At 39.5% G+C, this 26,392-nt stretch overlaps 1 protein-coding gene across 1 annotated transcript; it reads left to right on the forward strand.

Annotated features, from left to right (window-relative positions):
• The first annotated feature begins 921 nt into the window (after window positions 1-921).
• LOC113028322 (testican-2) lies at window positions 922-24,597 on the forward strand. The gene is made up of 9 exons (XM_080305445.1): window positions 922-1,052; window positions 12,624-12,738; window positions 17,072-17,180; window positions 17,633-17,742; window positions 18,446-18,588; window positions 18,692-18,910; window positions 21,100-21,162; window positions 22,082-22,219; window positions 23,898-24,597. The coding sequence occupies exons 1-9, from the start codon at window positions 1,025-1,027 to the stop codon at window positions 24,041-24,043; spliced, it is 1,071 nt and encodes a 356-aa protein (XP_080161571.1). The 5' UTR covers window positions 922-1,024; the 3' UTR covers window positions 24,044-24,597.
• Window positions 24,598-26,392: the final 1,795 nt, after the last annotated feature.

Consider the following 26,392-nt stretch of genomic DNA (forward strand, 5'->3'; position numbering starts at 1 on the left):
TGCTTCTCCAGTTGTGCATTTTCTTTATAAACACTGAAACATTTTGTGGTTTAAAAAGAAAATAAGAAGAAGGGAATACTTAAATTTCTGTACAAACCCACATTTTGGCTTTTTCAAAAGAATATATATTTTTTTAACGATTAGATCTGGAGATTTGTAAGGAGACAGTCAGCCTGATCTCTCCAGGGGAATTCACACTAAATCTGAGACCTTCAGAGCCAAAGTCACCTCCAGAACAAATCCCTGACAGGGAACAGCCTGGAAAGTCTGGCTTGATGATCTCAGGCTGGCTCATATAAGACTAAAATTTTATTTTATTATGAAATAAGAGAAGCGTAAACTCTCAAGAGAAATAAACAAATATATTATTATCTCAGAGTCTGAAAAAAGGCTGATTTAATTTTTTTAATTAAGAGCAAGCTTGTTACTGAATTTGTTAGGGTTTAGTTTTTTACCAAACCTGTACCTAGGGACAACAAAATGGATATAAAATAGACACCACAGCAGTGCAACATGTGGAGCCAGATAATAAAAATATGCAGAATTTGACTGGATGTTGTGCTTTTGACTTGCAATAATATATAGAGTATAAAAGAACGTCATCAGCTAAAAAGTACAATTTAAATAGCAGTGGTAATAAATAATAACCTCAAGGTGAAACCACTGTGTTTTTGGGCCTTAGGCAAACTCTTTCTAGTTATTATTATTTATATTACTTTTAAACCTAGGGCTAAAGAGCTCCCAAGGTTTTGTTGGCACCATTATTTACTTTTAGCATCTTTACTCTCTCTTTTCAATTACAATTAACATGAATGAGATGAATGTACTTGATTTAAAGTGCCGTTCGAGTTTCCATATAATTATGCATTTCTCTTATCTTCCCTGATTATTTCTATTATTCTGAATTTTAATTAAGCCTCTAAAAATCCAAGAGCAAATCTCCTTTATGATGTTGCCTGGAATAAATTATTAAAGCCATTAATGCAAATATGTTTTTTCCTTGCAGGATGACTACATCAAAAACATGGAGGAGAATGTTGGTTCTGAAGAAAGTAAGTCATAAAAACTGATTTTATCTGATTGGAAAGGATTGTCTTTGAAGAGCTGAGGATTGATGAGTGGTTTCATTTAAAGCCTATTGTCTATTTCAGCTTATGTGTATGGTAAAGTACAGCATTCAGAGACAATTTTCACAGCTCAATACTTCATATTGAAATAATGAAAAGCTAAGTGCTCTTTGCCTTTAGCCATCTCCTTTAGACAATGAAATGGTGCAGCACACGCTATCAAAGCACCAACTTCTTCTTTTAACTGCGACAGTTGTCTGAGGTCATCCAGCTCGTGGTGAGCGCTGGTGTGAGGTGTCAGAGATTGTGAAGGGTGAGAACACAGTTGCGATTCAGGAAAGGAGAGACCGAGCCTTCAGTCAGATCCATTAGTTTGAAAAGCCTGCTGTAATTGCTTTTGTTGCTGAGGGCTCAACTCAGAACTCCCACCAGGCTCCATTTTTCTCCGTGGGGTCTGTTCCTAGCTGAGAAAAGAACTTCAGCTGTGGAGGTGGAATAGACAATTTGAACATGAAGTTCAGTTGTGTAATGTTTCAGTTAAACGCTGTTTTGTTTTTTTTCTCATAAAAGACTCCTTTCCTCCGGAAAGATGTTATAATCTTTGATATTTCATAAGATCATTGGGGAATTGCACATTAGGGAAAACAGTGGTTGGAGACTACGGCACGTACAAAATTATTGCAACCGTGTGAAATGAACTTGTGATCTCACTGCCTTTTAAATAGTTCCTTTAAAGGGGACCAAGTCTAAAACCTCTTGCTTTTTTCAAATTGACTTTGGTATGTCAAAATAGCAATAAAAAAGCAATAAGATGGAGTCTGTCTGCTATTAGTTCATGATTGGATGGGATCAAGTTAATAATTAATTACAAGCTCTTTGTTATATACGGAGATTAACTATGTAAATCGGGGGGGAAAAGCTGCACTGATTCATCCGAGTGTTTTGAAACTTTACTTACATTAATCTGATTTCTCTAAAAAATTTCAGGCAGAGAAATTTTTAAGCAATAAACAACATAAATGTGTAATATAGGCCATATTTCTAAGTCATATTTTGGAAGAATATTAAAGTGTTGCTCAGTAAACAGGTCATTTCTTGAAATTAATATGTCAAGGTTTATGATTCATTGATGTTTTGTCCAAATGTTATTCATTGTCAACCATAAGTCAACCATTGCTATGTCAGGTTGTATCTGCCTGACCTTTAAGTTTAAATCACAGCAGATTAGGTTCCTGTGCTTGTTTTAACAAAGCAGTCACTCTCATCTTAGCATACAGGAATCCCTTTAAGAAGGTCAGGGGAATAAAGTGCGGTATGAATCATTTCACAGGTCAGGGTATATGTGCACTAATCATACACGCGCTTGCTAATTAGCAGCTCCTAACAATGTGTTCTAGCTGCAAGGTGAGAATGGGAGGTCGGTTGTAATGCCACACCCACGCTTCCTCTAAGGAAGAAGATGTGAGAAGAAGCAGCTGGAGATGTTATCCCAGTCATCTGTTCTTAGCCTACAACAAGGGGAATAACTAATGTAATCTCAAGAAAACGCCTCGCTTGCTGTAGTGTGGGCGACTTCTATTTGAATACCATTGATTTCATCCGCATCACAACTCCCTTTGGGACTAATTCTGCAGACTTAATTGATCAGAGCTCTCTTCATTGCAAATTCAACAAGACAGCAAAGAACTCCAAGAAGGTGTACCTGCAAGCCCTGGGTAGAACAAAGGACCTAACCAGAGACTTTAGACACCTCTGGTGCCTTTTTAAGTGAGCCAATTGAGACATCAACTCAGCTCCACAGACTGCTCTTTATTCAAGGGCAGTTTTGAAACAATAAGCTGCCCACTCGCTGACTCTGATTTAACAGAGGAGCCTCATATTCAACCTTTATTTATGCTGAACAATTAGACTACTTTTGTCCCTTTACTGAAGCATTTTACTAATTAGATTAAGAAAAAAAAGAGAAAAAAAGGTGGCTGTGATTACACGTCAACGTGTACAACCTCAGGAAATTGTTCAAGCATAATGTGTTGTCAAAGAAAACTGAGGTGAACTTGTGGTTTGCATTCTGTGATAATCGTGAGAAAATAAACGTAGCTGCGAATTGCTCTAACTTGGCAATTAAAACTCAGAACATGAAAGAGTCTTCTAAAATGAACTTAAATGGAAATCCACCAAAACGGGACAGTCTCTCTTATGATTTACTGTTTCATGCTTTAAATGTCCGGCAGCCCAGTAACACACTCTCTGCAGATTTTATTTTTTCCCCAGAACCGCTAAGGTACTTTATTAAATGTAAAAGTAATGGATGATGACAGCTTTTGATTGATGAGCCTGTCCAACTGCAAGGCGCCATACTCGGTGAAGAATTCAGATGCGAGCGCAGACAACAGCGGCGACGCTAATCGTGGATAAGAAAGCAGCTGGAATGGTTTTGATTGCGGTGTAATAATAATAATAATAATCTCTGATAGATTGCACGGGGGCTCAGTGCAGTTGCGTCGCTTTTGTTGACATGATTATAGGAGGATTTAAAACCCATAATGGCTCTATCACATCCTGGCCCTGAACTGAATTCTCGATGCAGCATATTCTAAACAAAACGAGTAGAGCTGGAAAAGCTACTTGATCTTCACTGCAAATTAAATCTAGTGTTTAAATTTCATTTTTCACATGTGGGAGTTGTATATGAGCGCCGTATGACAGATGTGTGTGATTTTTTTTAGCTGCTGCTTCGAGGCAGTTACACAGCTAGATATATGCAAATTGTGCACAAGGGGAAATGCATTTTGCTCAGGTCAGTGCCATTTTTAAAGACATGACAATAAATAACAGGAGAACTACAAAAGGTTTTCATAAGGACTTGACATATGAGCGGGTTGCACATCATTATCTGAAACAATACCATTATCTTCCGGGCTGTGCTTCTGTAAGGAAATGCAGCGAAGTAGTGTGTGACACAGTTTTAGGTCATGGAAATCGTTCACCAAGTTCATTTGTTTCCTGGCAACCTTGTTTAAGATGAATCCACCAGCTACTTTAAAACTGCTAGAGTCAGCAGTTATATAGTAACAATGATTTTGTGAAATGTGACACTGTCATTGTAAATTTCCGCCTATTCCATCAGTATGTGGGGCATTTTAGCATCTATCAGATCTTTATGTTGTTTTGTAGCCTGCAACTCTGTTTTGCTTTGCTGTTACTGATGTTGTTTACCAGATGCCACAGCAGCCAGCTGTTCTCGGGAAAAAGGCTCTTTGTAAACCCTCGTTACATTATTTTTCATCAAATGGGAGGCGGACAAATTTGGCAATTAGCTGGTAAACATAGTGGAGCTCTAGGTGGCCAGACCTAAAAATTCAGCTGTTTCTCTCACAAATTGGTTGAGACCAAAAGGGACCTAAAAGACAAGTAAATATTGCACGACTCTGGGTGTGCTAATGTTGTGCTGTGTATGCTGGATGTGCAATTAACCTTCATCCTACCAACATATTTAACATACATGAGCTAACAACTGGGTGCCTGAGCACCCCAAGAATAATTTATTGCAAGAAGCAATATAATAGCAAAATTATAATAATAGCAAAACTTATTTTATGTTCAAATCCCTCATCTGTCTTTCTGTGTGAAGTTTGCATGTTCTCCCCTTCTATGCATGGATTCTCTCAGAATACTCTGGCTTTCTCTCACAGTCCAGAGGGGTTAGGTTAAGTAGTGATTCTAAATTGTCTGTTGGTATGAATGTGACCATGAATGGTTGTCTTGCTCTCTATGTTGGCCCTGTGATTTGTCCAGGGTGTACCTCACCTCTCGCCTTATGACACCTAGGTTAGGCTCCAGTGACCCCAATATAAAACAATTGAAATAAGAGATGCACTCTCCCCAGTGTGTCATGGATCTGCTTTGGTACCGCCATTACATGGCTGAACCCAAACTAATTCAAACTCTCCTTTTGATGTGTAGAAGTAGTCGGCTGTAGAGATGGACCGATCCGATATTACGTATCGGTATCGGTCCGATACTGACCTAAATTACTGGATCGGATATCGGAGAAAAATAAAAAATGTAATCCGATCCATTAAATATCACGAAAGCACCTCACAAAACTTGCAACACGCCGTAAATCACCTCAGAACGTCGGAGCAGTATGCATCACGTGATAGAGCGGCTGTGGCATGCGGGACCTGTCGGTGGTCTGGATAGCATTTGGAGCTTCGCTAGCAACCTGGCATTTCATCTCCGACAAAGTTATCCCCGAGAGAAGTAAAGCAAGTGTGTAAGTCCATCTCTGAATGTTTGTAAAGCATTCCCACGTTAAGCTTAACGAGCGACTGCCTCTCGCTCTCCGGCTGCTACTTCAATCGTGAAACTGCTTAAATGATCAGCTGATCGGCTTTTCTGTAGCGAGTCCGTCTTTCTTGTTTGTTTTTGGCCCACTTTGCACCAGAAAGAGGAAACCAGCGGCTGAACAACAGCAGCACGTTTAAGCTTGATAAGCTGTTGTTAGAATTTATTTAATATTACTTTCTACTCGAGGATCTTTTTCTACGTAGCTGACGCTGGTAACTGTGCAGGGGCGGATCTAGCAAAGTTTAGCCAGGGGGGCCGATAGGGCATGAACAGGGAAAAGGGGGCACAAAGACATACTTTTCTTTCTTATTCTCATTTAAAATGTCTAGCTTTTAATAAATAATTATCTGACACCCAAAGTTTTAATTTGATGTAAAATGAATAGAAGTCAATTACTGTATATAGTGACTATTAAGTCTAATATATATACCCTAGTAAGCTATAGTACTTTTTCCTTTGGGAAAGTACCATCTGTGCAGTCTGCAATTTTGTTGAAGAAAGATGTTGAATCTATTTAATATTTCTGTGCATTTTTTTTCACACTGCATCAAATTAAGGTTGATTACGTCGATTAAGCATCATGAGGTGGCGCGTGAGGGGTGGTTCCCTATTTTTTATTTATTTATTTTTGTTGTTGCTGGGAGTTGGAACCCTATTAGTTAGGTTGCTTAATATTTACGCTAAGTACTCTTTAAAATACCAGAATAGGGAGAATGGTGTAGGTCTAAGTTTATTAGATTGATCAGTATTGCTGAACTATGAAATATTTTTTTTGTATACAGGTATAACAGAATAGCTTTAGTGTAGTTGTTGTTTTAAACTTGAGTATGAACTTGCAGACTTGCAAAATGCAGCAAGATATTTTAAAAAACAGTTTTGTTGATTAAAAAACACTATATCGGATTCATATCGGTATCGGCAGATATCCAAATTTATGATATCGGTATCGGTATCGGACATAAAAAAGTGGTATCGTGCCATCTCTAGTCGGCTGTACTCTGAATCTCTTCCAAATGACCTCATCCTATCTTCTAAGGCTTAGCACAGACTCCCTACAGAGGAAACTTTCTTTCAGTCACTGCCCACAGCTCATGACCATATCTGAGGGTAGACACGTAGATTAGCCATTAAATAAACATATTTGCATTTATGCACAGCACTCTTTTCACTGTAACAGGTTGGTACAGCATCTGAATCTCTCAGACAGCGGTTCTAGCCGGGGAGGTGATGCGATGCTTGAGCTGCGAAACATGGAAGACAGGGTGGACGACCTCTGTCTCTTGGTGGGGGGGATGAAAGCCACGACAAACTTAAAAGGGGGAGAGACTGGTAGAGGAAGAGGTAGCGTGAAGACATGGTGAGGATGGTGTTTAGACCGTTAACAGATGGAATACCAGTAACAAAATCAAGCTGGATGTGGGACCAGGGACGTCTCGGAATAGGGAGGGGCTGAAGATGCCCTGCAGAAAGTTGGGTGGAGGCCTCGGTCCGGGCACAGACCTCATGAGCAGAAACAATCTCACGGACATCCGACCCACTGACTGCCACCAGAGGACACGTCGGAGGAGTTGGAGGGTCATATTTGGGTCAGGATGCCCCGAGAGCAGGGAGAAGTGTGCAAAGCCTCCTGACGACTTTGGGAGGGAACGACCAGCAGGAGTTTTAGAAGGTGCTGGTTCAGCAGACAGGGCAGCACAAATGGTGGAGTGGGAAAACTGTCTGGAGAGCGCTTCCACCTTAGCGTTTTTGGAACCAGGACAATAGGCAGGATGAAAGTTGTAGGATTAAAAAAAAAAAAGAGCCTAAAGAGCCTGTGTGGGATTGAGTTGCTTGGCTGTTTGAATGTGTATCAAATTCTGATGGTTGGTCCAAATTAGGAGTTGTTCTTTTGCCCCAAGAAGCCAGTGCTGCCACTCCTCCAAGGCCCACTTGATGGCCAGCAGCTCCTGGTCCCTGACGCCATCTTGGTAGACCAGAGGAATCTTATAGAGAATGGACTCCGGAGCGGGCGTTCTGTGGGAAATTTTCTGGTCTTGGGAATGAGACAACAATACAGACAGCTGGGACTCCAGCCCAGGATTTGACAAGACAACAAGGAGATGTGGGGGCCATGTCGAAGAACTGCTGGAATTAACAACTGCTCCTCCAGAGAAGGGAGGAGACGGAGGAGTTGTAGATCTTTGGAGCTGGAAGGGTTTAAAATCTGAGTATATTGCACCCTTAACCCACAATCTATGGGGTATGCTTAGTAATTCTGTCCATAAATATTATGAACACAATCGAAAAAGAATCAAAACCCACCAAAACCCACTATGAACCAAACTTTTTACTGTTAATCTCAATCAAGCTCTTACTACGATTATACATGGATCAGAAATGACTAAAACCACATTACAGTCAGTTATATCACACAATTTGCAGGGCATGCTGCCATGTGACAGGAGGAGCAAACAGTTGCTATCCTCCTGTCTGTTTTTGGAATAAAGGTAACACTTTTTAAAGAAGATTTTCCAGCTGAGCAGTGAACAATCACAACAGCAGGTGGAGTTTTCCTCACTCCAAGGAGGGTCATTGCTGCTTGGTTTGGGGCTTGCAGTGTAGCAGAAACAGCTCTCCTTCCCATGTGTGGCATGACCAGGGTATGTCCCAGCTGGGGACAATTTATAAAAAACAACACACATTTTGAGATATGACAAAAGATAAACCTCTGTGGTCTACATGGAACCCAGTCGGTTAAGAAATCACACTAAATGGTAACATATTTATTTTTTTATAAGCTTGCTTCTGTTACCCCAAAGATTCCAAAAATACATTATTATATCTTTCATAAGCTTTTTTATAATTTTACAACTATCTAACTTGAAAATTCCTTCCTCTCTTTGCTAACATAAATCCTGTCACTTTTTCACAAACATGAGACTCTTATTAAGTCTCCTTCTGTTATATGGTTTGCAGGTGTAGTTTAGTAAAAAGAAAGTAGATCCTACACAAAACTGGTCATAACATGGCTGGTGACTTTTTTATTGTTCTTTTTTCTGGTTGTTGATGTGTTTTAGTTTTTTTTTTGTTTTTTTTTTATTATCCTGATCATGATTTCTCAAAAAAAAACAAAACAAAAAAAAAAACAGGCATAGGTGCCAAATGTATGTGCCACTTATTTAGATTGTAAAAGAAAGGGAACATATCTCCAGAACTGAATAACTTAAAACAAAACAATCTAAATGGCAAAAATTGCACTGCAGGTCGAATGAAAGATATTTAGATATTCTGTGTGCACCTGTTCAACTGCTGGTTAGCGTAAATATCGAATCATCCAGTAACATGGCAGCAAATCAATGCATTCAGAGGAGAACTGCAAGACTGCTTTGAGCTGACATGTTTGAGCAGACTCAAATAGCCAATTGTTACAACTGAGGGATGCTGAAGGGGCTACTATTTGCGCCACATAATTTGTGTGTGTTTTCTAGTGGTTTTTGTTGTTTTTTTGGTATCTCCTACCAAACATTTAGCTGGTGCAATGCATAGTTCACTGCAAAGCCCATAGCTGTGGTTTCAGGTGCTTTCAGGTCATAGTGAATACTCAGATGCTGAGTGGGAACAGTTTATGGTATATTACACCAGTAAAACAAACCAAATTCTGCTTCCTGCCTCCATGAAAGTTTCCTGATAGTAACCACTCAGCAAATACACAGTGACAGATGATGTAAGACAAACCAGACAAAGCCTGGGGAAAACTTGAATGATGACTTGTGCTAAGGAGAGCTGATGTGACACATTGAGTCATACTGAAGATATTAGATAGCTTCGCTTTTTTTTCTTTATTGTCAAGAAATAGTCAAAATTATATATGGGGTGACAGATTGGGGTGAATTTTGTTGAGCTTTTATGTCCTAAATCAAAAGAGAGGCTGGAGACAAATGTACTATCAGCAGTAGAGTCTGTCTATTATTCAGCTGCTGGGGTTAAATAAAATGACAGAGCAGACTACCTGTTGGACCAGATGAAGCGAATAAAAGTCAAGTGGTCACAAAAAGTGTTATATGGAATGACGGAAAGTTTATGAGCTTTCGCTGCTGACAGAGTCTTGCTATCTGTCTTCGGGCTTCTCTGCTGAATATAAATGCTATGTCATGAATTTCCACTCAGCAGAAGAACAGTTTGGACAAATTGGTTTGTAATTCAGTTAAGACAAACAGCAAAAATAATACCAGCCCTATCCCACTTGTATTCATTTTCTTTTCTTTTTGGCTATTTACAAGTTGTTGCCCTTTGAAATGATAATGCATCTGGAATCCTGCTCTACTTTGAGGTTAGTTTTTGTTTTATCGACTTCTGTTGCTCGAGGGAGTTTTACAGAACGGCAGAGTGTGTAATCTGGAGTCATGTGAAGATGAACCAGGGGGATTTTTCTCCTCGTGTTTTAGATTCTACTGCACCTGCAAGTAAATTTGTTTTTATGCAAAGTAATATATAACAAAACATTCATTCAGTTAGGAAAATCTCAAAATTAAACTTGTAAAAATATGCCCCAAACTCCTAAGCATATTAATGACTACAAATGTTTATTCTGCAAGTGTCTCCATATCATTTCAGTCGCACATGTATGTAACAGCCAGTGCTTTTTTTCTGTTGTTTTTTTTTCTAAACTGTGTGTGGTACAATATGACACCAACACAACATGATCATGCCCAGCTGGGATGGAGTGACTAATGCCTTTCAGCTCATTTGGGCCACTGAAAAAACATCTCAGAAAAAAACATCAAATTACTGTTTTAGAAATTCTTAGAGCCACACCAAAAAGTAATCAAATGTCTTCATCTAATTTGTTGTTAACTAGAATTAAACACAGAAAAAATATGTTTTTTATTTAAAAAGGGGGAGTATGACCCAGGTCTTTAATCTAGACATTGTGTTTTATATATATCTGGCTTATATCTTGCATTGTTTAAACAAATTCATCCCACCAAACACAAGCCAATATAAATGCCTCACATGTAGCAATACTGCAATCTTCCCAGGAGCAAGGAAAAAATCCCTCCCAGGGCTGGACTGTGCAGATTCCTCAGTCAGACCTAAGTTAGTCTGTTAAATATTAAAGTTCATGACTGTAGAGAAAGACAGTCATGAAAATGTATGGTTTGTTTCAAAGGTTGCCAGGAGAGCTTACGTGTGAAAAGTTGTATCTGAACAAATCATATGTCCATAAAACGTCTGGAACAATGTTCTTTGGACACATGAGACCAACATGTTTGGCCATAATGCACAGTTGTTACGCAAAAACAAGCAAATCAACACCTCATACCAAATATCAAGCATGGTGGTGGAGGCGTGATGATTTGGGCTTCTTTTGCAGCCACAGAACCTGGACACCTTGGACATTATGCTCTTTACATACTACTGAAATGGGTTATATCTTGCAGGTTTTACACATCCCATTCATCCCACTAAATATAAAAGCTTCAGATATAGCTTTTACTCTCACATCTTGTGACTGGATTGGCATTTTAATGGCGTTTGGAGTCACTGAGTTGATCATGAACTCCTCTGTGAGGCTGTCTGTCCAACAGCTAAAGTTCGGTGCAAATTAGGCAGCAGGAAACGATCCTACGCACAGCAGCAAATTTAACAGAATGACTCAAAAAGAAAACAGTAAAGGAGTTGCAATCCAGATCTCAACCTGATTGAAACACAGCGGCAGAACGTTAAGAGAGCTGAGCCTAAATGATCCCTGCAAACCTCATTGAATTGACACAATATAGTAAAGAAGAGTGGGCCTAAAACTCCCCAACAATGATATGAGAGACTGATAAATACAGAACATCACTACTTCAAATTATTGCTGCTAAAGGTGGTTGTACGTAGAATCATGAGATGTACCTGGTTTTCAAAGGACCCTATGCAGTGTGAAAAACTCTTTTATATGACTGTATCTCCTGAAAAATAACAACAACAACATAATAATAATAATAATAAGCCAATAGGACCAAACACATTTTCTCTGTAACAGAGCGTACATTGTGGAACAAAGGCCTGTGGAGGACAAGCTAGCACAAAAGTGCTGCCAGACTCTATTTTTTATTAACTACTGTCAGCAGCTTGGTCTCCTGCATGGTCTTATAGTACAAAAACACCACAGGCAGACAGTATTTCTAGATTCTCTGTGAGTTGTCTTGTCATCCACTGATTCTATAAAAGTACAATGTTCCCTCATACTTCCCTAGCATCTAAGTATTACCTAGTCGTGGGATTTGCAGGAATCTGGCTGGCAGCCACCTTGTATGTTGACCGTGTTGACTACAAAGCAGCTGCTCGAAGCTGACTCAGGATTTCACAACTTAAATTTCTCCTAGCGACTGCCGACTGCCGCTTGCCACTCACTCTTAAATTTATCTGTGCCTTTGAGTTTTCCCAGCTCGCTCCGGCAAGGCGTTAAATGGACTGGGACGGTGTGACATCCACTTTCGGATGGCATTGACCATTGGCTGAGAAAGGTGGAGGACACAGTTCTATTTCCATCTCAGTCTATTAGAGGGAAGGAGACTGGCATCGAACAATTCAACTCCCTGAAGATAGAAGGAGACATTAAGGGAGACAGCGTGCGGAGGGGAAAGAGGATAGAAAGAATGGGAACGTGGAAGACAAAGATGGAGTGTGTATTTCTGTGTGAGAGAGAAAAGGCAAGCGGGGGAGAGACAGTGATAGGTTGACATGGGGGAAGTGAGATGTGACAAGCTGAGAGAAAGAGATGCTCAATCAGTGCTGTCAGGTTTTCTCGCAATCACAGACAGCCTGCAGTTGGAGACTGCAGGCTGTACTATTGATGATAGGCTGCCTAATGACAGCTAGGCGCCCAGTAGTGCTGACTAAATAATCAATGGACTCATTTGTTCACACTGGTGGAATATTTTTAAATACACATTTCATGATTTTTATTGTATACGCCTGTGTCAGAGAGAGGTTTGTGAGAATGGATCATTTGAAATGGCGCAAGAACACAGAACTTGATTAAAGCAGCTTTGTCTTTTTGTGGGGTTGCAGTGTTTGGTATAAATCTACTGAAGGCATGCTCCTTGTCAAAAGTAACAAAAACAGCCGGTAGCTCTCCATTTGTCTGCTGTAGGTGACCGAAATAGAGAATGAAACTGCAACACCTTAGGTGTGAACGACACCATTGGATTTTCACTCTTCGTGTTTTTGTGTTTGCAGCCCTGGACACCACCAAGGATCCATGCCAGAATGTGAAGTGCAGTCGCCATAAGGTGTGCATTGCTCAGGGCTACCAGAGGGCCATGTGTGTCAATCGCAAAAAACTGGAGCACAGGTAGGAGGAGCTGCAGAGCTTCGATGCTTGTTTTTTTTTTTTTCAAACGTGTCGTAGATTTCCAAGTGGACAGGATGATGTCAGCAGTTAAAAGCACTAGAATTATCAGGTGAAGAGTTAATGAACAAAAAGTAGCTTTTATATAATGTTTGAAAAATTCATGGTTAAATAGGCCATCTACCAATCTTTTACTGTCTTACTCTGCATTGTTGCTGCTGATTTTGGACTTTCTTCCAATGTTCTCAGATTAAATTCTGTAGGTTTCGGTGTACATAGGTCATTTGTAAATCACTATCACCTTAATTTTATTGTCTTGAAAAAGGGCTATGTAAATAAAGCTTTAATTATTGGCTAATTGATTGGCTAACAAATTTAAGAGGCTCTGTGAAGTGCCATGAGTGGAGCTTAAACTCTCCTGCTGAGCAAGCTCTAGTTAGAAATGGCTCAGGACTTCGGGAGGAAGATTCACACAAGAGAAAGTGACAGAATGTCCAGGAAGTGTATAAAGTTGAGTGAGAATATGTATTAATACTTGTAACGTCAACACTTTCTTGGTGGAAATGACTAAAACCTGGGCAGCTGGTGAGTGGGAGAAGAGATGAATAAGAGCAGGTTAAGAAAACAAGTTTTCAGCTGAGACTCACGTGTTGCTGGTATTTGAAAGAATTCTCAAGCCCACTGAAGGTACTTTTAAAAGTTGTTTTCATTGCCCACTGCAACACTGACATGTAGAAAACAATCTATGAGTTACAACTTTTAAATGGAAATAAACATCCTCTGTGTTGTTTAGCAAAAGTGTTTTTATTTTTATGTCTCAAACAGCTTTAATGACATTTATATTTTGCACTGCTTTAGAACAGGAAAGTCAAAACTGGCCTGGTAAGACTCCGGCCAATTGGATGACTTTGGAAAAGGAAGGCGGGTGTTAGGTTTGTAGCATAAACCTATTCGCTGGAACGTTGAAGACAATATAATTACACTGCAAGCAAGACACAAGTAGGCAAACTTCTTCATGGTACTCGTGCACGGGAGAGAACCGGACAGGCACCGTTCCTTCGCTTGACCCCAGTAGCTCTCGTCCGTTCTCCCATACACTGTCCTTTTATTGAGGTTACATGAATATGCATAGGTTCATTAACATACGACGTCTACATACAAACAAAGAGTACCTTGCCTGTGTGTGTGTGTGTGTGTGTGTGTGTGTGTGGGGACTGCTGATCAAAGGGTCAAACATCCTTGGTCAGGAAGAGGGTAGCCTCCCCCTCACCCTAGATGGTTCATCCTAGATAACACGGTGAGGAAGTCCTGCAGTTCATCTAAACAAAGAGCACTTAGACTAGAACAGACGCAACTACGTTAATCCTACCATAAAATAATAAGACACGGTATGACCTCTCATGCTCCCAAAGTGCTGTCTAATACACACAAAGTTTGCAGACTATCAAGGATCAAAACCTCTACCAATCTACAACTAATTACAAAACTCTAAGCATATATAAGTAAATATTTCTAAGCATAAATGACAATCAACAATACAAATCTAACAGCGGGCATACGTTTTGGAATTTTAACTGTGTTTTTATAGGTTTTTACAGCTTTTCTTACTGATAAAGACCTTCCCCGTGGCCAATTTCACTACAGTATAGAATGAATAGATAAACAAATGACGGAAAAGTTCGTTTTTCACTATCGATTATAGAAATTTATGGGATTGCTTTTTCTTGTACACTGCCTACAATGGAATATTTGGCTTATTTAGGCAATAAGCTATGAGAACTTTTAAAGTAATTTCACACATTTATTTCTTACAATTGAAGTTGTGCTGATAGATTATTTCAGTTACTACAGCAGCATTTCTTTATCATGAAGAAAAACTGAGACATTATGTTGAAATTGCATATTGAGATATCTCAAGGATTAAATGTGTAGTTTAAATATCTTTTACAAAAACAGAAAGGGGAGTTTCACTGGCCCAGATAAACGTGAGCACTATGTGGTCCTCAATGTGCTTTATGAAAGTCGCCATGGAGATAATACCAGAATATGAAGCAAAAGGAGAAAGATGGTTTGCGCTGAAGCTCTGAAATTAGAGATATTAGTAGATATGTTAAAGAAAAAATGGCAAGAGCTGATCTTTTAAATGGACCCGTGTTGTCCTTTTCTAAATCAGTACGAGATACTTTTGTCACATATTTCAGAGCACTATATGCTGCATATAATAATAGTCGTGACTTATCTTACATGCACATCTGACTGACAGAGCACGTAGCTGCAGTTGGTTAAACATTAGCCACTTGTATTTGTAATATTGCGTTATGGAGCTGAAAGACGAGATCTTTTAATCATTTTTTGTACCAGATACTTTGATCAAAAGCAGTCCTAGGGACAATTTTGTAATTTTGCCAATATAGTGATGTGTCAGTAGGGTTTATATTCTGATTTCAAATGTTGCCCTCTGCACAAAGACCCTTTAGTTGTCTGTGAGAAACAGCGAGAAGCATTTATCTGTTCTCTCACCCATTCATTCCACTTTCTCTGAAAAACAAATGAGCAGAGTTGGAGGCTGAAAAGAATTAATGGAGTGAATTATTACTACCTGCAAAGTCTATCTGCAGCGACAGGCATTTATCTTTTTCAATAAAGTGCTTCATTTACAGAGTCACTCCAGAGACGAGAGAGACTGTGTCGAATAATGGGTAATAAGCAGGAACGCAACCGCACTAAACCGTCCTAGCATCATTAAGTAGCAGCCGCAGAAGTCGTACAGCAGGCCCTGTGCTTGTGCCCGCCAAACATGAAGTCAATCAATGTGTGAGGGCAAAGCAACCGAGGGGGATTTCATGAACGGTGCATCCAAATATTAACAGGCACATTATGACTTTCTAGCAGTTATAATCAAAAGCGCCTTGTGGTGTTTTGTAGCTTGCAGGATGTATTAAATGAGACAGAGTTGTAATGAAAACAGCTTGTTACAGAAGATTTGTAGCTATGTGTTTGACCTGTACAAGCCGGCAAATATTATAGGGCCAATTCATCCAAATTAGAAAACATATTCACTCACTCTTTCAGATTTATAACATGTAGCTATACAGAAAATTTTCTGTTTCTTTTAACAAGGATCTCAGAAGTTTGCCCCTGAGCTTTCTGGAATGGAATTTGTTTTGTGTTGCTCACAACTTTGAGAAATCCCACCTAATGCATTCAGCAGCAGTTGCTGCTACATTACATTTCACACACTGTGAAGACTCTGTTGTCCAAGGAAGTTTAAATGCATTCAAACTTAATAGAAATAAGACCTGAGGAAGAGGAATCTGCGGTTGCTGGCAATCCTTTTCCAATTTTCATCAAGCACCTAAATCAGATAAAAATGTAGTTGCTTGAAATGTTTTGTTCAAAAAGTAAATACCTCCAGTGAAATACTATGAAGAAGCCATATTTTGAGTTTAAAGCTACTTAACTTTTAGTTTAGCTGTAATTATATGATAGATAAAGTATCATACAGTAGAGGCTGACTAACTTATTGGCCACTACTGCCTCTTTGCTGATCTTTTTTATATGCATTTGTAGCAGCCGATAAATCAGAAGAAGAAACACCCTTCAACCTTGTTATGAGTTTGCCCACCAGGGGGCACTCTTGTTATAAAGCCACAAATACAACAACCAGCTGGTCCCAGCAGTCCAGTAGAGGATAAATGAGTAAATAAATAACCAGACTTAAAACATTAAAAAAAAAAATCTGTTTATATTTTGTGTGTCTGAAAGAAAAGTATTGGCTACTATATAGAAATATTGGATTTTAAACAGACATCTGGAATTCACCTCAAAACTGCTAGTCTTCGGTGATAGTTTATGATTGACTAAAAAGTGAATAGCTGTGAAAGTAATGGCATCAGCTTCAGCTGTAAGATTTTCTAAGAGCAACATGGCAGTCAAACAATCCAGAATTGGAACCGAGAGAATTGCCCCAGATCACTACTTCCAGAGTGAGGGAAAAGACTTTTTAATGCCTTACTTTTGGACAAACATGAAGATGTTTCTTTTATCTGATGTGCTTGCTGATTCTGTGTATGTGCATTTTTATGTCCTGACCAATGAAATTAAAGTAGATTTAGATAATGCTTTATAATATCTGCCCCAAAAAGTGCTCAGATTTGTTTCAAGATGGTGAGATTTCTAGAAAGACTTTAATTTGATCCTCAGAATGTTAGCGTGCCATGCTAACATTTAGCTCCAACTACTCGGTTAGTGAGCTGTGGCTACTCCCAACTTGTGTTCTTAGAGTCAGAAATGGACGGATACCTCTGATATATTATTTTTTTGCGTTGGATTTCAGAGGCAAACAGTCAGGGCAGATGGAGGTGCACGAAGGCAGCTGCAAGCCTTGTCCTGTGGCAGCCTCCTCACCTGTGTGTGGCTCTGATGGACATAACTACGCTTCAGAGGTAAAAGCACCCACTCAACATAATTGCTTTATTTGTTTTTGCTTTATTACCAAAAACACGTGACATCATTTTAAATAATGAGATGAGGCCAGTCAAGCGCTGTTTCCTGCTACACTGACATATACGTGGGTGAAGCAGGGCAGCACAATTCATCACTGTTAGCAGGAGGATGAGTGCAAAGGCACAATGTGGCCAAGTGATTAATGACTGACGTCGCTTTGAGCGCATCACTGTATACTGGCCAGTGCCAGGAAACTTTATTGATTTATGTATAGTTTTTAATTTTGACCTTGCATGAGAAGACAGCAAAAAAATGACAACTCAATTTTGCTGTGTTTCTCTAAGTGCAGTGTCTCATCTGAATGACCAATCTCTTTTCCTGCGGTCACCCCCATAAATATTTTAACTGCATCCTCCTCTCTCGCTCTGTCTGTCTGTTTCTCTCCTTACAGTGCAAGCTGGAGCAGCAGGCTTGCCTCACAGGCAAAGACCTGAGCGTCATGTGCTCCGGATTTTGCCCTTGCTCCACAGCCTCCGTTTCCATAACGAATGCCGACACAAAGCACGGCAAGTGTCTTTTCTTCACCTCCTTCGTGTTTGTGCATTTCAATTTTGGGAGCCAGCATCATCGCTGTCAATCTTCGTGAGTCAATAATTCAAAAAAGGAAAGTTATGATGCACTGTTGGCCACACACGCATTCTTCTTTATGGATAGGCCTCGCAGAACAGCTCAGCCCGATGCTTGCTCAATATTTGGCATCAATACTCACCAATTTCAGAGATTACTGTTAGCTGAAATCCCCCCCCCCAACCCTGTGGTTAAACTGGTCTTTCAATCATGTACTAATTAATTATTTAGAGTGTACACTATCTATGATTGCAGCCAAACAGTATTGATTGTCTAGATTCTTGAGCATGTGAAAATGCCGATTGATCCAACGAATGAAATGTTACTCCTGCTTTTCGTCTGTAGTCTTGAGTGAGTGCTTAGCTACTGAGAGTGGATTTCTGTTGGATAGCAGCAATTTGCGGCCACAGAGTTAATTGCGAAATAATGTTTTCTTTGATTAGCACATCACGCACTTAAATAAATCACAGTGTGAAAACCCAGCTGTACAGCTCAACAACCACTCTACTGTGAGGAAAATCTGTCCCTTTAGTTCTGTTCACTGTAGGGGCATTATAAAGCAGTACTGAGTCTGTGCTTGCCTTTAGGGAAAGTGACTCAGGTTGCTGTTAAGTGTCTGCCAGGATTTTGAATGTAGGAATTTCCTTTTTCGTCCTTCAGAGAGCTGCACTGGGCAGGACCTGGCAGACCTGGGTGACCGTCTGAGAGACTGGTTCCAACTCCTTCATGGAAATGCGAAGCAGAACAACTCTGGCAAGCCTGGAGCTGGCACCGCTTCAGGTTAGAAACGCACGAAACAGCTTTATTCTCTGCATCCTCCAAACTTACGACTCAATTGTGCAGACAGAAAGAAATCAAAGTAAAATGCTTTAATAACCAACAGCACTGGACAAGAGCCTGGTGGCCAGCTGCAAGGACTCCATCGGCTGGATGTTCTCGAAGCTGGACACCAACAACGATCTGTATCTTGACCACGCTGAGCTGGCGGCTATTAACCTGGACAAGTATGAGGTCTGCATCCGACCCTTCTTCAACTCCTGTGACAGCTACAAGGATGGGAAGGTCTCTACAGCAGAGTGGTGCCTCTGCTTCTGGAGAGAAAGTGAGCGGATTGATTTTCTCTGAAGAAGCACAGAGAGCGGAGTCTATTTTGAGTCAAAGCTCTAAACGGGTGAAATAAAAGCTAGGTTAATCAAAGGAAACACTGGGTATGCACTGAAGTGATGAAACGGGCTGCTCATGAATGCTATGAAGTGTGATATACAAAATCTGTTAAAAAACAGCATGATATTCTAAGTCAAGGATTAAGGATTAACACATTGAAATGTGGCCACATATTGGAAGGTGGTAAAATAAATGTATCATCAATCTGTGACATTGGGCGAGAGGTGGCATACACCGTGAACAGGTTTCTAGTTCATCACTGTGCCAACAGAGGAAAAGAGTCATTCACACTCACATCCACACTCATGGCCAACATTATTCTGGGAAATACTCTACAGAGTGTTCTGCTAAAAACAGACACACTTAGCATGTTGTAGTGGGGGAAAGCAAAGAGCTTTTCTTAATCCAGAGTTTGAATATTTTTGCACTTAAAAAACAATAACATTTAACATGGTGTTCTTTAACTTCATCTACATACTTTAAAGCACAAGGTCCTCTTCACTTTAGACTTTGTCAGTTTATAAGATGTGTTTGAATCTGTTTATTCATCACTAAACTGTAGACGGATCTAAGAAAACAAAACTCCCCATCATGATTGGCATATCTCCTGCTGTCCAATTTGGGACTGTTTTTGTCATGTGGTGTTTCTGTCTTTGACCAATTGAAGGTAATTCTTCATGCCTCCCTAAAGCTTGCCCACAAATGAGTTTTGTCTCTCTACCTTGTTAAAGAAAATGTATTCCTCACTTGGTTTAACCTCAAAAGCCTTCTTTAGCTGTCAGTATCTCTCACTGCTGGTCACTACCATAAAATACAGACTGTATCTAAAAGATAGACATCTGTATTTTCTTTAATTGGCCAGCAGGGGGTGAGTCGTGTTGTTGTAAAAAGATCTGATTTTATTCTCTACAGGGTTCATGGGAATGAACCCTCAATTAATCATTTCAAGCCTTACTGAATACATCATTATGTTTATTTCCCATATGGAAAAGAAATAGTAAAAACTTATATGATTTACTCATGAAAGTAGCCACTTTCTCATTACTTTCATATATTGTTTTAGTAAGTATCCAAAACATACAAGTTTCATTTATGTAATTTTTCAAGGGATCTTATATCTGTTTTCACTCTTATATGCTTTTCATACAAGTTTCACACAAGACAGATACAAACTTTATAAGATTTATATATATCTTTTCCATATGGGTTTGTAAAGTACAATCTTCTTTATACTACAGTAGTAATTAATAACACATAGATATTATTTATAGAGCTGGACAAGGTTTTTTTTAACTATTTCTGTTTAGTCACAAACAGTCTGTACTGGTTTTGAGCCATTGCGCTCTGATCAGTAAGGTTTAATGAACATGTAATCACAGTAGACTCAATTAACGTGGAAAAACGGAGACATTTTTGTTAAAATTCCACTTATTAATATAAGTAAATATGCATTAATTTTCTTGCCTGGCCAGCTTGAGGTCAAACTGGGTTAAAAGAGTTTGACATTAATGAGGTGGTGTGCTCAGAAAATTTTTCGGAGCTTGAGGATCTTCATAGATGCTATCTCACACATAACCTTACCTTCAGCTACCCACACGTGCCCCATCTGACCTTTACTAAGCAACAGGATTTTTCTGGGACTACACTCATTTGCAGGCTGACTGACCCATCGATCAAGTGTTTAACCTGCAATATATTACTCTTTAAGCTGTTTTTTAAAAGCACAGCACATTTATATATTTTCTCCTTGCGGTGTGACTTGATAATAGAGTAAAGAAGATCTAATAATGCACCTAGTTTTGTGCAAACACAAGAGCAACTCTGTGAAGAAGTACAGAGAAAGGTTTATCGGATTGGGGGTCAATACAAAGTGTCTTCTTCTTTGTTTCCATTTCTGTCTGTTCTTGAGGTTCAGCTTGCTTTCTTGTCACTCTTGGGCTACATCCATATGTTCTTTCAGGCAAGTTCTTGACAATCGATCATCCTCAAGGGAATGAAATATAAGACTTCTTACGCAAATCGATATGGACAAAAAGTGTAATTATGAAGAGCATTGATTCAGATAAAGTTTAGGCAGAATACTTTTAGGTATTGTCTGTCATCACTTTTCTCATTTGATTCTCACAGAGCCGCCATGCCTTGCTGAGCTGGAGCGGATCCAAGTGCAGGAGGCAGCCAAAAAGAAGCCGGGTAAATACATTTTTCATTACAATACTGTGCTGTTAAATATATATTTGAAGGTTTTTAACCACTGAACATATGTTGAGCAGGATCTTGTTGCTCTTTTAACTCAGATCCTTTCAAAGACATACAGCTCAGCCATCAAGCTGGTGTGTGCCCTCAGATTGGCTTTGAGTCTCTTGGTGAACTTATGTAACAAAGCACTGGAAGCAGCAGGCAAGAAGCTGTAGAAGGCTCATTAAAGAGATCACAAGCACACGGCTAGGATTAGGCCCTAATCAGGCTGGGGGGGGGGGGGGGATTAGGGGGCAGCACTTGGCTTTGGGAGAGAGCAAGGCTGACACAGAGCAAGGCCGTCTGGCCCAGCAAGAAACACCACGACACAGGCTCTACATACTGCGTGCTCAACATACTGTACAACACAGCGGCTTTTCTTTCTTCAGCTCCAGACCTAGAGATTGGTTCTCCAATCCCTGAAGCCCACTCGTCTTACTTATTGTGATTGGTTTTTTTTTTCACAGAATTGGGGTGGGGAGGGTTGGAGCTTGTTAGAGAGCTTTGCTTTGGGTTTGACAAGTGTCCTGAGGGATGCTGAAACAGTGGAGCTCTGTCACAGAGGCTGTCACTATATTTTTATATGCCACTCTGGCAATAGAAGGAAACACACCACATCACCAAATCGTATCCACCAAACATATGTGTGTTTGTGTAAAACAAACAGGGAAAGTTTTCACTGTCTCCATGGCATTCTCTGCCAAAAAGCTGCCTCTCTATCCTAACTGATGGTCTTATCACAGGTTCACTAAAGCGTGCTGGCATTCTCGTTTGCTGCACTCATTTCCAGCATCAGTATCAGGCAGCTGTGTGTGTGCTCAGGGTATCAATATTCAAGAAATGGCTGCGTGTTTGTATGTGTGGGTCTTTGCAGGGATGTACATTCCCAGCTGCGATGAGGACGGCTACTACAGGAAAGTGCAGTGCGACCAGAGCCGAGGGGAGTGCTGGTGCGCGGACCAGCACGGTGAAGAGATGATGGGCACCAGAATCCATGGCAACCCCAACTGTGGTAAGAGGATGGCAAACAAATACTTTCAATCTCCATCTCTTGAAGTCGTGTTTTGTTTAAATCCTTAAAGTTAGGTACTTATCGCAAGTAAGATGATTTTAGGCAGTTTCTAATGAAAATCAGCTTTATTCAAATAGATTTCTCAAGCCATTTTTATTTTATCTCTTTTTATTATTGGTAAACTTGAAATTTCACTTTTCATATTTAAGATTAGACAGGTTGTAATTTTCTCCTTACATTTCTATAGTTTTCCATTTGTTTTTACACGCTCTGAGCTCTCACTTGCAAACTTGAGAAGTTTTTACATTTTCTGCAGTGCAGGAATTAATTGCTTCGCTCATTCAATCCCTTTGTGGATTTTAGAGTCAGAAGAGCTGTACCAAATTATTAGTTTTGTGTCAGAGGAAGAAAAATAGTATCCAAGATACAGTCAGTACTGCTTGTTTTGTTTGATCAAAAGTCAAAATCCAAACAAAATCAGCTACCGACAAGAAAACAGGCAATTCAGCACTAATGGAAAACAGCTCTTCCTGCAGAAAAATACAGGTCAATTGGCTGGACCAGAACACTGTCCAGAGTATTAGAACAAATCTCTTGGATAGGTTTGATAAGAAAAATAAAGAAAATGCAGATTTATGTGTACTGAACCAAAGATACAACAGTTTCTGCTTGACGCATGAAAAAGTTTGGACAGGCGAATTGTTTATCACTACACTATCTTATAAGGGTCATGTATCACTGGTATTCAATCTATTAACAACAAATATGGTAGGAGCATATTTGAATCCTGGCAGGCGGGGGTGTTCATCAGTTCTTTTTATTGAGTGAAAATATGATATATATGCATTGTATGGAGAGTCTTATTTACCATCTTAATCATGCCGTAGTAAAAGAGTGGAGTGATTTCTGCTGCAACTGAGGACTAGAAGCAACATTTTCTCTCATTCTATTTGGCAGACCAAGCAGTGACTAAAATATGGCATTTGGGCCAGATCATCAGGACTGAGCTCTATGATGGTGATTCTGTGTAGCTCCAGTGTTGTACGCAGAAGCAAATGTGCTTTCAAACTTGTTTTGCATGTCTACAGATGATTTTTTTTATCTTTCCCCTACTCCAGATTATACTGATTATTTGTTATGCTTTTAAAGTAAAACACAATAAGCCAATAAGATAGACAGGTGCACTCCAAACATTTATGACTGGTTATTTATGTGGCAATTAATAGATTCTAAAACTATAGCTAAAATGGTTTTAACTAAGCCTACAGTAAGGCCTTGAATATAATTTCCATATACATGAGTCCACTAGGTTCTGCTTTGGTCTGAGTGATGTTTCATCATCAGATGGAGAGCTTTAGTGTCCTTGATGTGTCTGCATGCTTGCCAATTTTCTGTGATCATGCAGACTTACCCAGAGAGACTTTACATTACAATGCACCAATTGTGAATATGCCCCAGGCGGCAGACTTCAGAGACATATAACAGGAATGACTACTCGGCCATCAAGTCTCCAGCTGTCTGTGTTCGTGTATGCAAGAGAGTAAAAATCAAAGCTTTAGTGACATAAAATATTGTTCTTATTTCAGGAAATAAGTCCTGTTTGTGTTGTCGTGTCTGTGTGGTTCTTGTTTTTTTAATTTCTTTCTGAAATTAAGTTGATCTGATCCACTTTTTACAGATGAAGTGATGGGATATTCTGGAGATTTTGGAAGTGGAGTGGGATGGGAAGATGAGGAGGAGAAGGAGGCGGAGGACAACGGGGAGGAGGCAGAAGAGGAGGAAGAGGAGGAAGGTGAGGCAGATGATGGAGGATACATCTGGTAGAACTGTGTGACCCCTATATGGAGAGCATGGCTGCTGGCCTGAAAATCTACAGAGACGGCTCTCTCCTAAAAGCTAAAATTTATGGGGTTCGTGCTCGGGAGGTACGGGATTGTCCTGGTGGGATGTGTAGTGCTTGGCAGGTCCAGTGATGAAACGATGACCAGTTTTTTTTTTTGTCTTAGATATGTGTAATTGCTTCATTCTATTCTCTGTTTTTTGAGCAACAGAGCTTTTTTGGTTTGTTTTGCTGTCCTGAAAACCAGGACCCACTGACTACTGCACCATTGGTAGCTGAAGTCCATCAGAATTCCTATCTTGTTCAAGCGCCATCTATGCATATAGAGATTACCAGTAATTTTGTATTGTGTAAACTGTTGCTTGAGTATTAGAGTTGTTGTCCCACTGGAATGACTAGAGATCATTAAACAAACAGTTTGACATTTTGGGAAATAAGCTTATTTATGGTTTTTTTTGCAGAGGTTAGATGAGAAGCTCATTATCACAGGAATAAAGACCAGGGGAAGACAGTTGCTCTTTCTGTATAGAAAAAGAAACAGCCAAACATTTAACATTCATCCTAATAGCCTAGCAGGGAGCTGGACTCAATCCCAGCCATCTAAAGGGGTCTCCAGTACATCACAAGACCAAAAAAGTTAACATTTATATCAAGTTTGTTTGAACCTTATTTTAAAAAGCGCCAGGGGAAGAAACAGTCTGACACATCATTTTCTTTTTCCCACTTTGTCTACAAATGAAAATGTGATAATTACTTACCTTAAAAAATGCTAATGCCTGGGTCAGGATACCTTTAAAAGTAGCTACACTAGCTGATCCTGTCTGACATGAAACAATCTGACAAATGGACCAGCAGTGATCACATTAAGAGAATTATAGATCTGCTTCTCCCAGTAGCTCTACATCTGTTTTGGTTCCTTCTCACCACTCTCATGACACCATTTCCTGTCTCCGAGACACCTGAAAAGCAGGCACTACCTCCTGATCAGCACCAAACAGCAGATATACACATTTACTGTAGCAGCTGGTGATAACAGTGGAGCATTTAGCAGCTAAAGGACCAGATATTTCCCTTAGGAGTTGGTAGATCAAAATCACACAGTTACTAAAGCAGAGTAAATACTGGATTTACATTTGCCAGAAGATAGTCATGAATGTGATAAACGCTAATATTCTATCATTGGTTATGTAAATAAGTTCACTATGTCAGCTGTGCCCACAGCTTGTTTCCTCTGCCTCGGATGGCTAAACAATTTCACAGTAATTCTGATCTCCAACTTGCCTATTTAATGCTTTTTAAGTTTGCTTTCCAAAATGTCAAACTTTTCCTTCGAAGCAGCTCAGCACAATGTAGTTATGTATTTCCAAACTGATTATGTATATAAATCAAGTGAATCAACTGTGACAGAAGCTTAGAGGATTTCAGGTCACTATGGTTTCAAACTATTTTTGTGAAGGTCAAAGCAGTTTTTAAATTGTACATGTTTTACTATTTAAGTGGATGCACAGAACTATATACAGTACCTTTATTCCCAGATGGATTATTGAAAACCTTAAGAATGTACTTTAATGACCCAAACTTCACCCACAGTAGAAACCACTAGTCGCTGTCCTCTGCTGACTCTGAAATCATGTCAAAGAATGTGACACAGATATTTGTTTTCTTTGCAACTTGAAATACTGTATTTTGTGTTTCTAAAAGGAAGTGTGCATTACTTGAAGTTCTGTGTGTATACTTGAATTTACACTGTATTTTTTTTTTCTATGAAAATATTGTTGCCATGTCTTCATTCTTGCTATCGATAGGCCACACATTTGTTTGTTTTTAGTATTGCATGTTAGTAAATAAGAATTTAATTCTTGGCTGAGCACTTTACTAATAAAGGCAATGGAGCCAAGTCGTATGTTGACTTTTATTCTTACACAGTATATCACAGATTAAAATGACCACTTAGAGACGGATGTGTTAGGAATCGTAGTGACGGTGGCACCGAGTCACACGCTGTCTTTCACTATATTTGATTGTGAGTATTTTTAGATGATCCTGCAAGACATGCAAAGAAAACTGTGCTCAGGTGCCTGTGGGGAAATTACTGTATAAGATAAAGCTAAATTAACTGTCCTCATTATACTGGGAGAAAATAACCTGAAACTTAGCCTGCCACACACAGCCATTTCTGCTTATACTAAATCATGAGCTGGTTGTGTAAACATGAATAGAACTATGTTCTTATCAACTTTCCCCAAAATAGTGCATGAAACACAGAAGGCTGTCACAGCTAAGGCATGCTAAAGCTGTCAGTACATTTAATCATGTTTAACAAGGCATTGACA

Source organism: Astatotilapia calliptera, chromosome 8, assembly GCF_964374335.1.
Source record: "Astatotilapia calliptera chromosome 8, fAstCal68.1, whole genome shotgun sequence".
Taxonomy (NCBI): Eukaryota; Metazoa; Chordata; class Actinopteri; order Cichliformes; family Cichlidae; genus Astatotilapia; species Astatotilapia calliptera.

What these genes read in the sequence shown, in the direction of transcription:
- LOC113028322 (XM_080305445.1), top strand. Translation starts at nt 1,025, where the DNA reads ATGGAGGAGAATGTTGGTTCTGAAGAAA. An exon ending in ATAACGAATGCCGACACAAA is followed by an intron (nt 17,743 to 18,445) that starts GCACGGCAAGTG and finishes TTTTGAATGTAG; the next exon opens with GAATTTCCTTTTTCGTCCTT. An exon ending in GGCAGCCAAAAAGAAGCCGG is followed by an intron (nt 21,163 to 22,081) that starts GTAAATACATTT and finishes GGGTCTTTGCAG; the next exon opens with GGATGTACATTCCCAGCTGC.